Source organism: Stegastes partitus, unplaced genomic scaffold (genome assembly GCF_000690725.1).
Source record: "Stegastes partitus isolate 25-593 unplaced genomic scaffold, Stegastes_partitus-1.0.2 Scaffold1304, whole genome shotgun sequence".
In the NCBI taxonomy this organism is placed as follows: domain Eukaryota; kingdom Metazoa; phylum Chordata; class Actinopteri; family Pomacentridae; genus Stegastes; species Stegastes partitus.
This window is the reverse complement of record NW_007579035.1, coordinates 68979-81338: the sequence shown is the minus strand read 5'-3', so window position 1 is coordinate 81338 and position 12360 is coordinate 68979. Positions and strand designations below refer to the sequence as shown.

General features: G+C 45.2%; 1 protein-coding gene across 1 annotated transcript in view; it reads left to right on the top strand.

The window, feature by feature from the left end:
* Positions 1–12029, top strand: part of ppp2r5d (protein phosphatase 2, regulatory subunit B', delta) — a 16813-nt gene extending 4784 nt beyond the window's left edge. Inside the window, 15 exon segments of the mRNA XM_008298309.1 lie at positions 663–743; positions 1206–1380; positions 2169–2368; positions 2435–2545; positions 4014–4106; positions 4263–4393; positions 4523–4582; positions 4660–4768; positions 4934–4987; positions 5264–5434; positions 6887–7014; positions 7239–7340; positions 9940–10063; positions 10150–10257; positions 10696–12029. Coding sequence (XP_008296531.1) covers positions 663–743; positions 1206–1380; positions 2169–2368; positions 2435–2545; positions 4014–4106; positions 4263–4393; positions 4523–4582; positions 4660–4768; positions 4934–4987; positions 5264–5434; positions 6887–7014; positions 7239–7340; positions 9940–10063; positions 10150–10257; positions 10696–10833 — 1785 coding nt within the window. The 3' untranslated portion in view covers positions 10834–12029.
* Positions 12030–12360: the final 331 nt, after the last annotated feature.

Here is a 12360-nt window from a genome sequence, read left to right as displayed (position 1 = left end):
GATGATTATAGATAATGTATAGATGATTATAGATAATGTATAGATGATTATAAATCATGTATAGATGATTATAGATTATGTATAGATGATTATAGGTGACGTATAGATGATTATAAATCATGTATAGATGATTATAGGTGCTGTGCTGGTGAAAATGGTGGTTTTGTGTCTCTTTGTGGTGGTTTCAGTACTTTCGGTTTGTTTTTAGTTTGTTCAGACACATTCATCAGGTGTTGTTCTGGCAGGTATCAGTGATCACGTTTAGAGCTGACAACATTATTTCATCAACAGTATGTGGTCAGGTAATCAAAAAAACCTTAAAGTGATAACAGAAAATCAAAAGACATAAAATGTAGTTCAATACACACCCTTTGAAATAATTACCTTTCCTCCACTGAGAGCTGGAGACTGTCCATCCAGAAGCACTTATTGATCAGTGAATGTCAGAGGTGACCAGAACTAGATCATCTACATGTCAGAGTCTTATCTGTTCATCATCATGACTGTTTCTTTCTGTCTTCAAATGTTTTTCTGTCGTTTTAAGGTCACTGCAGAAACTCTATCAGTCTGATTGATAATGACAGTATTGATCAGCTGATTGAACTCTACGTGTAAACAGTTGGTTTGTTCTGAAAGTTTTTTCTTCTTCTGTGTCGAAACAGGAAACGACCAAATCTGCCAAAAGCAGCACGAAGAACAGTAACAGCGGCGCCAAGGATGCGGCGGCGGAGAACTCTGAGGAGGTGAGGTCACATGACGTCTGCAGGACCAATCAGGACGCGACTGCTGCTGTTCGCTGTCACAGAGTTTTAAACGAACTCACGAAGGTTTCTGTGATCCTGCTGACAAACCTGTACAACGACATTTTCAGTTTTCATAATCCAAAGAAATGAAAACGTAATAAAAGTCAGTGTAACTGTGAGCTGCTGGGTTTGGTTCAGTTGTTGGAAGCTCAGGTCAGACTGAGGCAACAGCAGCAACTCTTATTGATGGATTAGGGTTAGGGTTAGACCCTGATCAGTACACAACAGCCTGATCAGCTCCAACACTCCACTGATATCTGCTGTTTCACACCAGTTCTGTGGGATTCATCCATATGTTCCTGAAGGAACAGGGGTCCTCTGCTGTGGGTGTTGGTGCTTCAGTTGAACACTGTTTCTGTGGCTGTGAACTGTGTAACTGTCAGCTTTGTTGTGTTTCAGCAGCAGCAGCAGCAGAGCGGCAGTAAACGTCCCAGTAACAGCACGCCTCCTCCCACTCAGCTCAACAAGATCAAATACTCTGGAGGACCTCAGCTGGTGAAGAAGGAGCGTCGCCAGAGCTCATCTCGCTTCAGCCTGACCAAGAACAGGGAGCTGCAGAAGTTACCTGCCCTCAAAGGTAACCTAAAGCCGATTTTAACACTGAGAGGACAGAACTCAGTTTAACGGATCTTCTTCCTGATTAATACTGTGGAGACCAGAGGAGGCGTCACTCAGACTGCAGCTCATGGTGGCAGCAGAGAGCATTGTGGGAGTTTAGCAGCAACGGGACCATGACAGAGACTCTGAGGAGGTTCATGACCTCCAACCAGAAGTCCTCTTTACAACAAGGTTCCACCTACAGACCATTAGGGAACAGACTGCAGACAGTTTGTTCTTCACACACCACACAGATATTCAGTTGTCAAGCAGATACACTGGACTGATTTTCATAACTGTAGTGTTCAGTTCTACAGTTTCATTAGCAGACGCTTTTATCCAAAGCGACGTACATCTGAGAGCAGACACAACACCAGCAAGGATCTGGTGAGGAGAAATCCACCTGGACCAGAGCCATAGACCAGGTTCAGGTGTGTTATGGCGTTGATGCCAGTAGCAGGCTGTAGGGAGATCATCTACTGGAGGTGTGTCTCATCAGCAACATGGAATCAGACTTAGACTCTGTATCAGTAGATATTAAGGTTTAAGTTACTCAGATCAGTTTAGGGGTTAAAATGTGATCAGAACGTCTCTACGTACTGCTGATGACGTTTTTCATGCATCAGTACGTTCTGCTGGTACAGAAGGAGCACCGTTATGGATGACAACAAGGTGCCTCCAACAGACACTGTAGGAGGAGAGTTGTTGAAGACGGTCAGCCCTGTTCAGTCATTCAGCCAATCAGCTCTGACTGCCCTCCCTCCTCAGATGCGCCGCCTGTGGATCGGGAGGAGCTGTTCGTGCAGAAGCTGCGTCAGTGCTGCGTTCTGTTCGACTTTGTCAGCGACCCGCTCAGCGACCTCAAATACAAGGAGGTGAAGAGGGCGGGGCTTAACGAGATGGTGGAGTACATCACGCACAACAGCGACGTGGTGACCGAGTCCATCTACCCTGAAGCCGTCATCATGGTGAGAACCACAGAGCAGTCCAGGTACAGCTACACAGAACAAACACTGACAGCTGCTTGTCTTCAGTTTTCAGTGAACTTGTTTCGGACTCTTCCTCCGTCCTCTAACCCGACCGGAGCCGAGTTCGACCCCGAGGAGGACGAGCCGACGCTGGAAGCGGCCTGGCCTCACCTGCAGGTACATCCGGTCTCACCTGGTCATGCAGGTGTATGAGCATATGTGATGGTTTTTTGTAATAACACTATAAATTGTGATAGAAACGTCTGTGTGGCCACAAATCAGTGTTCAGTCTGTCTGACCATCAGCACGTTCCAGGTAATTAGACCCAAAGTGCTCGTGATTCCACATAAACAATATTTTATATCAAGAAGAGAAACGGTCAACCTTATTTAAATTTTCAGCATCTGATCTGTTGTCCACAGTAAACAGCTGAGTGGTTCTGTTTGTGGTCAAGGCCTCAGCAGAGCTTTGACTGATAGATTATAATCACATGTTGAAGAGTCTCCCAAACCCCTTCTCCACCGAGCTGGTTCCAGTGTCTCTGGTCCGATCACAGATGTACTGGAATGAGTCCCGGGACACACGGAAGTTCTGCACAAACTGTTGAAAGCCGGTCCAACTGTGTCCCAGCAGCAGCACCACAGTGGTGGAGAACAGGACTGTTATAGCGTCGGTATTTAGCTTAGACATGAGGTGTTCTTCAGCTACACGCTGTTTGTTCTGCTCATAGGAAAGACCTCATGAGAACAGATCACTGGGTTTCATCCTGGACCGATCTGACACCAGAACCTCCTGGTCTACCCTTTATAAAGTCATCTCTGGTCTCACACCGGTCTGAGCATCGCGGCCTCCAGCAGCAGCTAGCGCAGCCTGCTATGTGGGGCGTTCAGGGAACATCGTAAACTGTAGCGTCTATGGATAAGAACATGTTCAGCAGGTCACATGTTCTGTCTGTGACCAGGTGGGAAGTGTAGTAACAAAGTCCGTCTGGACTCCTGTGTGGACTCTGTGAGGCGCCAGCGTTGTTCGGTAAACATATGCAGTGACGTACGGTTCTGACTGGGCTCCTGGCTGATGGAGAAGCAACCGGTTCTTAGACTGGAACCAACTAAGCACTGGAACCAGCACCTGGTGCTTCTTGGTGGAGAAGGTTATCAGAGGTTTGTTGGACTGTTAGGAAAGGAAAAAAATGTAAACAAAATGTCTGAAAAATACTAATAACAGGCCAAGACAGATGAAAGATGTTAATAAACATACCAAAAAATAGATCAGGTTGTCCTGAAAATGTTAATAAACTGAAATTAGGAATAAAATGTCTGAAACTTTTTAAATGACAGTTATTTATAAAATGTTTGACAGATACAAATAACTGGGAACCTATATCAACAACATGTCTTAAAGACATTAATAACATCATTTTGTTTATAAAAGTGACTAAAATGATTATAAAATATTACCAAAATGTGAGAAAATACGTGAATAAAATGTCTGTAAAACATTTAGAAAACACTGGAGGAAATACTAACAACATGCAAATATATTCTGGATATTTTTAAATCCAGGATCTAGAACAGAACCGGCTGTCAGAACCAAGCCATAGCTGTTGTACCTCTAGAACCCAACATGTGTGTGTTTGTGTCCACAGCTGGTGTACGAGTTCTTCCTTCGGTTCCTGGAATCTCCAGACTTTCAGCCAAATGTCGCCAAAAAATACATCGACCAAAAGTTTGTTCTGTCGGTAAGACGCAACCTGCTCAAGTGTCCAGGTGTCTGACTTCAGGTAGAACAGGTTAAACAAGTGGAACATGTAAAACAGGCGGAACAGGTATAACGGGTGGACCATGTAGAACAGGTGGAACAGGTAGAACCCTAACTGTTGGTACCTGTGTTAAAGCTGCTGGAGCTGTTTGACAGCGAGGATCCCAGAGAGAGAGACTTTCTGAAGACCATCCTCCACCGGATCTACGGAAAGTTCCTCGGCCTGCGAGCCTACATCCGCCGACAGATCAACAACATCTTCTATAGGTTAGAACCTGCAGAACCACAGTAAAACATTAAGAATGTCAGTAGAACCCAAAAGAACCACAGTGACCATAAACTCTCAGCTGAACCTAAAACTCCTAGTTGTGTCTGACTGGTTTGGGTGTTCTGCAGGTTTATCTATGAGACAGAACATCACAATGGGATCGCAGAACTGCTGGAGATCCTGGGCAGGTAACACACGAACACACTCTGTGTAACACACTCTCTGTGTAACACACACTCTAACACACTGTTTTGTGTTCTCTCAGTATAATTAACGGCTTCGCTCTGCCACTGAAAGAAGAACACAAAATGTTCCTAATCCGAGTTCTGCTGCCACTGCATAAAGTCAAGTCTCTGAGTGTTTACCATCCACAGGTAACTGTTACTGTCTGTTACTGTTACTGACTGTTACTGACTGTTACTGTTACTGACTGTTACTGACTGTTACTGTCTGTTACTGTTACTGTCACTGACTGTTACTGTTACTGTCACTGACTGTCACTGTGGGTTCTGGTACTGATGGTGGGTTCTGTGTTCTAGCTGGCCTACTGTGTGGTCCAGTTCCTGGAGAAGGACAGCAGCCTGACAGAGCCTGTGAGTATCCTGCTGAGACTGTTTCCATGACAACATGAAACCGATGATGTTTGGTCTCCATAGTAACACATGGAGGGCAGCATCCATGTTCAGCCGATCAGTAAACAAAACTCCTGGTTTTAGTCCGGTTGTACACAGAATGTTTCAGTGCTTCAGCCGAACTGTTGGCCCCGCCCACTTCAGGAAGAAGACTCTCTCTGTTTGTGATTGACCCTGCAGGTGTTGTAGAATGACCTCTGCCCTGCAGGTGTAGTAACGTGACCTCTGACCCTGCAGGTGATCATGGGTCTGCTGAAGTTCTGGCCAAAGACTCACAGCCCGAAGGAGGTGATGTTCCTGAACGAGCTGGAGGAGATCCTGGACGTCATCGAGCCGTCAGAGTTCGTCAAAGTCCAGGAGCCGCTGTTCCGACAGCTCGCCAAGTGTGTCTCCAGCCCCCACTTCCAGGTACCAGAACCAGGACTACTGCATGAACTTCAAACACATCTTCGACCAGAACCTGAACATACACTACTTTGTAAGTCTTAACCAGAGCCAACCTGAATGACATCAGAACATTAACTTCAGCTACAACTAGATCCAGAACCTGAAACAGAACTAGGACCAGAGCTAGACTTGGATCAGAAGCTCAGTTACAGCCGGTTCAGAAACTGAACCTCAGTCAGAACCAGACTGAAACATAGTCACAATTTGAAGCAGAACCAAAAGCTAGAACTCGTCTAGAACTTAAAAATATTATGTGAACTTCAACCAGAACCTGCAACTAAAGTCCCTGAACCAAAATCTGAAATATAACTGCAGCTACAACAAGAACCTAAAACAGAACCTGAGTCAGATTTAACTGTGAGACTAGAACCTGAAACAGAACTAGAACTCAGCAACACTAAGATCAGGAGAAAATTACAGATTCAGTTAGAACCCAAAAATGGCTGCAACCTGAACAATATACATAGTCTGACCCAGAACAGGAGCCTGTCTGGAGAAAAATGGGACCCTCTGCCAGAACCTGCAGCTAAACTCCTTGAACAGAATCAGAACCAATAATAGCACTAGATCGTGAACTTAAAATACTACGTGAACCTCCAGCACAACCTGCAGCTGAACTATTTTAACCAGAACAAACTCAATAAGAACAATGAGCTTCAACCTGCCAGCAGAACGGCTGTGAGGATGAGGATGAGGATGATGAGGGTTATGATGATGAGGATGTTGATGATGACGATGAGGATGATGATGCGGGTGATGATGTTGATGATGATGATGAAGATGAGAGTGATGATGGTGATGCGGATGATGAGGATGTTGATGATGAGGGTGATGATGATGATGAGGATGATGAGGAGGATGTTGATGAGGGTTATGATGAAGATGAGGATGTGATGAGGATGAGGGTGATGATGTGGATGATGATGACGATGATGATGAAGATGATGATGATGAGAGGATGATGAGGATGAGGGTTGTGATGATGAGGATGTTGATGAGAATGATGATGATGAGGATGAGGGTGATGATGATGAGGATGTTGATGAGGATGATGAGGATGACGGTGATGATGATGAGGATGTTGATGAGGATGATGATGATGAGAGGATGAGGGTTGTGATGATGAGGATGTTAATGAGAAGGATGATGATGATGATGAGAGGATGATGAGGGTGATGAGGATGAGGATGATGATGAGGATGAGGGTTGTGATGATGAGGATGTTGATGAGGATGATGAGGGTGATGATGATGAGGATGTTGATGAGGATGATGAGGGTGATGATGATGAGGATGTTGATGCGGGTGATGATGGTGATGTTGATGAGGATGAGGGTGAAGATGAGAGTGATGATGACGATGATGCGGATGATGAGGATGAAGGTGATGATGATGTTGATGGTGCTGTGTGCAGGTGGCAGAGAGAGCTCTGTATTACTGGAACAACGAGTACATCATGAGTCTGATCAGTGACAACGCTGCGAAGATCCTCCCCATCATGTTCCCCGCCCTCTACAAGAACTCCAAGAGCCACTGGAACAAGTAACACACACACACACACACACACACACACACACACACACACACACACACAGTGGTCAGGTTTATCCAGCAGCTCGTCCTCACAGAGACAGAGAAAGCAGCATGTGTGTGATGTGCTGAGTCCTGCTGGGTTTTCAGTGTTGATGCTAAGCTAAGCTAAAGTCCAGGCTGCAGCTGTGTGAGTGTCGGAGCTGAGCTAAACTCTTGTTTGTTTTCCTCCTCAGGACGATCCACGGTCTGATCTACAACGCACTGAAGCTCTTCATGGAGATGAACCAGAAGCTGTTTGATGACTGCACGCAGCAGTACAAAGCTGAGAAACAGAAGTAAGACAGCTACACGAACAGAACTTTTTACTGTTGGTCACAGTCGGTCACAGCGAACCAGTTGTATTGAAGAGGGAAGTTTTGCTTTTCACAGAATTTGGTCAGAACTAATCACTTGCTTTTGGAGAATTTTTGGTGCGACCCGTACAGCTGTGAACAAAAGTTTCCATCCGCTTGTAAAGATCAAGTATGACAAGTCAGTCCTGAGTTTCCAGTGACTCTTAGAAGTCTGAATTTTCTGTGACGGAATCATTGGAAACATGAATCTTTGTCAAAAACAATCATGTGTTTTGGTTCTTTCATAGATTTATTAAAGGTCTTCTGGAAACTTCACAAAACCTGTTGGATCATAAATATTCATACAGAGATGTTAATATCTGGTTAAAGGTCCATGTTCTCCTCAGTCGGGTTCCTCTGGTTCCGTCCACCAGCTTCTGGTCCATCTCTGACTCCTCTGGACAGAACCGCTGCAGTTCAACTGATGTTGTCGTCTTTCTGACTCAGACTTGTTCCTTCAGCGGTCCACAGGTTCTGGATGGTTCCAGTCAGGACTTTGGGGAGACCAGTCTAGAACCTTCATTCCAGCCTGATGGAACCATTTCTTCACCACTTTGATGTGTGTTTGGGCTCATTGTCTGGTTGGAACATCCACCTGTGTCCAAGATCAACCTCCTGCTGATGGTTTCAGGTTCTCCTGAACAACGTGGAGGTGATCCTCCTTCTTCATTGTTCCACTGACTTTGTGTAAAGCTCCAGGTCCACTGGCAGCAGAACAGAACCAGAGCATGATGCTGCCACCTCCATGCTTGATGGTAGGTTTGGTGTTCTTGGGGTTAAAGACCTCACCTTCTCNGGACCACGCCCCTCTGAAGGGACCACGCCCCTCTGAAGGGACCACGCCCCTCTGAAGGGACCACGCCGCGCTCAGTGTTTGTATTTCAGTATTTTTTATTTGTTCATTCTTGTCGTTGCTCTTCTTCCCGCCGTCTGTGGGCGTGTCTTTCACAATCAGTGACCATTCCAGTGGTGGGGAAGCCCCGCCCACGTCACTCACTCGCCGCTGGACAAAATGGCTGCCAGAGTCTATTTTATGAAATGAAGAAACTGAATTTTGTTTTCATTCAGTTTTTGACTTTCAGCTAAAACAGTCGAGGCATAAATCAGCTGCTGAACCACACTGGTTTGTGGTTCGGCTCAGGTCCATTCGATGTTCAGAACGACAAACTTCACGTCTTCAAAGTATATTTGAGGACATTTTACTTTGAAGAAGCTCAAATTAAAAAACAGTTTGTTTTTGTCCAGGTGCGACTGAGCGATCAAAGATTCACCCGATCGATCGATCGATCTGTCCACTCGAGTCGTGACACTAAAACCTGAACGCTGCTTCCCATCATCATGTACATATGTTTAATTAGGTCGAGCATTACGTAGTATGAAAGTCTGATTTTGTACAGATGTTCATGTATGTACAGAACAAAATAAAAACAAATCCAGTCGACTCCATTGATCCGTTTGTTTCTTTCACACAGTCAGAAGTCAAACATTCAGCGTTTGACACTGAAAGTTTTGTTTCTTCAGTTCATCAATCATTTGGTAAAACTGATGTTCGATTCTTTTCCTAAATCACAGCAGATTAATCACATCTTTAAATCTGAATATTTGTTGATTTTATGTATTTAAGCCGCCTTTAGCCCGTCACATCAACTGATCCGTTTCAGGTGGAAAGTAAACACACGACAGGTTCAGCTTTGTGACGGTAAACTGACTATTTTGAACAAATGGAGACAAATAAGAAAAATCCTGATCAGGGGTCTGACTTCAAATCAATAACGGCTCAGTTCTGTTTCCTGTCAATTATCAGCTGGTTTATAAAGCAGAGAAATTATTTAATTAGTCAACAGTAAAAACAGTTTCACGTTATTGATTGAACAGAGAAAATCATCTGAAGAGTTATTGACTATTGATCTATAATTCTATGTACAAACATTAAGCTCCACCTTCCCACAATTCACTGATCACATGACTTATTCAGCTGCTCTGATTGGACGTTTGTACAAATTTGAATCCTCTGGGAGAAACAAAACATTGAAGCAGGAGGAGCTCAGCATCAGGTGACCTTTCACAGGTGAGTTTAGGCACCTGGGGTTTACCTACATCATGACTGCTCCTGGAGGGGCCGTGCTGCATTCAGGGCCCCTAGAGTCTGGTCATGCTGCTGAAATTGTCATGGTGCATTCAGGGTCAAGTGATATAATTTAGACTATAGTGGTGCTTTCAGGGTCCAGGACGATGTTGAAGAGGTGGTGCGTTCAGGGTCCAGGACGATGTTGAAGAGGTGGNAGACTCCTGTGACTCCTCTGAAGGAGCTACTAGAAGGAGACTAGTGATGCAGTCTGCAGGAGAACTGAGACGTGGAGAAGACTTGTTTCCCATCAATGAGCCAAAGCTCCACAGAAATGGTTTGAAGACATCAAGGTGAAGTTCTGGAGGCCCAGTCAGAGTCCAGACCAGCTGAGAATGCCTCTAACTGTTGATGTCACACTGAAATGAATCGACCCAGACTGAATGTTGAACAGCAATGAAAAGAGAAAAGGTGCAGGAATGACTTGGTTCTATGAACTTTATGGGAAGTAACCCTGAATGTTGAAGAAGCTTCGTTCTCTGTTTACTTTCAGAGCAATAAGCTCCACCCCCTTCGCCCAGGACTCCACCCACAGGACCAGGTGAGAGAGAGAGAGAGTGTGTGTGTGTGTGTGTGTGTGTGTGTGTGTGTGTGTGTGAGACATAAACCTATGTTGTGTGTCTGCAGTACCTGTTGTACAGTGATGCTGTAGCTGTGTACTCGATGGAAACAGAGACTCCAACAGCTGAAGACATTCAGCTGCTCAAGAAGACTGTGGAGACTGAAGCCTCACAGGTACACAACCACACAACAACCACACAACAACCACACACAACAACCACACACAACCACACACACAACCACACAACCAGGCATGTGTTGTGTGTCTTTGCATCAGTTTGTTTTGTCAGTCAGAGAATCAGTCATGAATTGTGTTTTTGCCATATTTGAATTTTCTTGTTAGTTTTTTTTAATAGTTTTTTTTTCTTTAAATTTTTTCATGTTTTTACTCTTTGTTCATTTTTTCTATTTCTAATCTCCACTGCTGTTAATGTGATTCGTTTTTCTCAAAATTCATCAATATTTTCATTTTTGCTCACATTTATTACAAGATGATCGTTTTCATTATGTTACAGTTTTGCTAATTTTCACTTTTCCTCAGTTTGCTGAAGTCGTGATTCATCTCAAGTGAACAATAAACGACTGTTGGATCTCTGTGTCTGTTGTGTTCAGGGCGTGAAGGACCTGAAGAAGGAGAAGGTTCTGATGAGGAGGAAGTCGGAGCTTCCTCAGGATGTCTACACCATCAAAGCTCTGGAGGCTCATAAGCGAGCTGAGGAGTATCTGACAGCCAATCAGGAGGCTCTCTGACCAGGGGGGGCGGCGCCCTCCGAGCCCAACCCCGCCCCCCTCCAGTGCGTCTCTGCGGTGGATGCCATCGTGGGGAAGCTGGTCCCGGGTGGGATCAGGACGGAGCTGACGCCCCCTGGAGGCCGACACCTGTAGGACACGTAGAAGCTCCGCCCCTCCACGTGCTGTCAACGTGTCCCCGCTGTGATTGGACATCAGCTTCATGTTGCACTAACACCTCCACCTGCTTCACCTGCTGCACCTCCGCCGCATCAGCGCCGCCTTTTCCACCGCAGAGGCTCAAAACGCATGTTCTCGTTCCATCACAGAACGTCGAGGCATCGAACAGAAGGACAGACCATTTACAAAATGACTTAAACGTTGTCGTTGTCATAACTTCCCCAGATGACTCAGAATTTGTCATAAGTTACTGAATTAGTCGTACAGAGAGACGTTTGTGATTCTTTCGGGCTCCTGTGGTGGAAAACGCCGGCAGCTCCTCACTCTGTCCTGTTACAACTGAACGTAGCACAGGTGACTTCACGAAGGGCTCCGCCCCCTCCACCCGAGCCAACCAATCGCCTGCAGTCTGGAGACCAATGCAGCTTCACCAATAAAGATGATGACGAAGACGAGAAGATGCAGTGAATGTAGACGTCAGGAAGCTGCCCCGCTCTGACGCCGCCAGGTTTAGCCAATCAGAGAAGGCGTTCCCCGTCATGTGAATGTTTGTGCACCGAACGCTTACATGTTCTGTCGGTCACAGCGCGAATCCTTCCATCTGTTACGAGTGAACGTCATGAAATCAGATCACATACAGAGTAAAGTGAAACCTGCAGCAGCTCCTGAAAACCAGCGAAGAAGAGACGACGTTACCGTGACGAAGGTCAGACTCTGTGTTCGCTTCATTTCAGTTTTTATCGCTTTGCTTTTTTTCCGTCAGTGTTTTTGTTTTGATTTCATTTCTCATTAATTCTCTTTCTACATTTTTTAAAGTTTTATTTTCACTGAAGTTGTGATGACGGTTGGTTTAACTTGGAACCTTATTATTTTCATTTTTCCCAGTTTTGAGCCACAAGCAGAAATATTAGAAACAGAACGATGGAAGCTGAAGCTCAAACCTCAGATTTGTTCGTTAACAATACGACGGTCGTAAAAGTGGACGTTTAACAGGAATTAAAAACTTTGGTCACGTTTTGCACTAAGTTGCATTTTAAGTTCAAGAATCGAACATTTATTAACCGTAAACACGTCAGAATTCACAGACTCGGAGACTCAACACGTTTCTGTGCTTCGTTTAGTTTTTCCTCAAGAACCAAACATTTAATTTGCTGCGACCCGATGACCTCACCTGATGACCTCACCTGATGACCTCACCGCCTGAAGCGCATTTTGTTAATTCATTAGAAACTTGGCCGAGCTCAACTCGAGCATCAGAGCTGGACGTTCTGCCTGCAGGTGTTGTTCTGTTCCGTCCTGTCTAGTGACTCGTGGCCAGACCTGTTCTACATGGACCACGCCCCTCTGAAGGGACCACGCCCCTCTGAA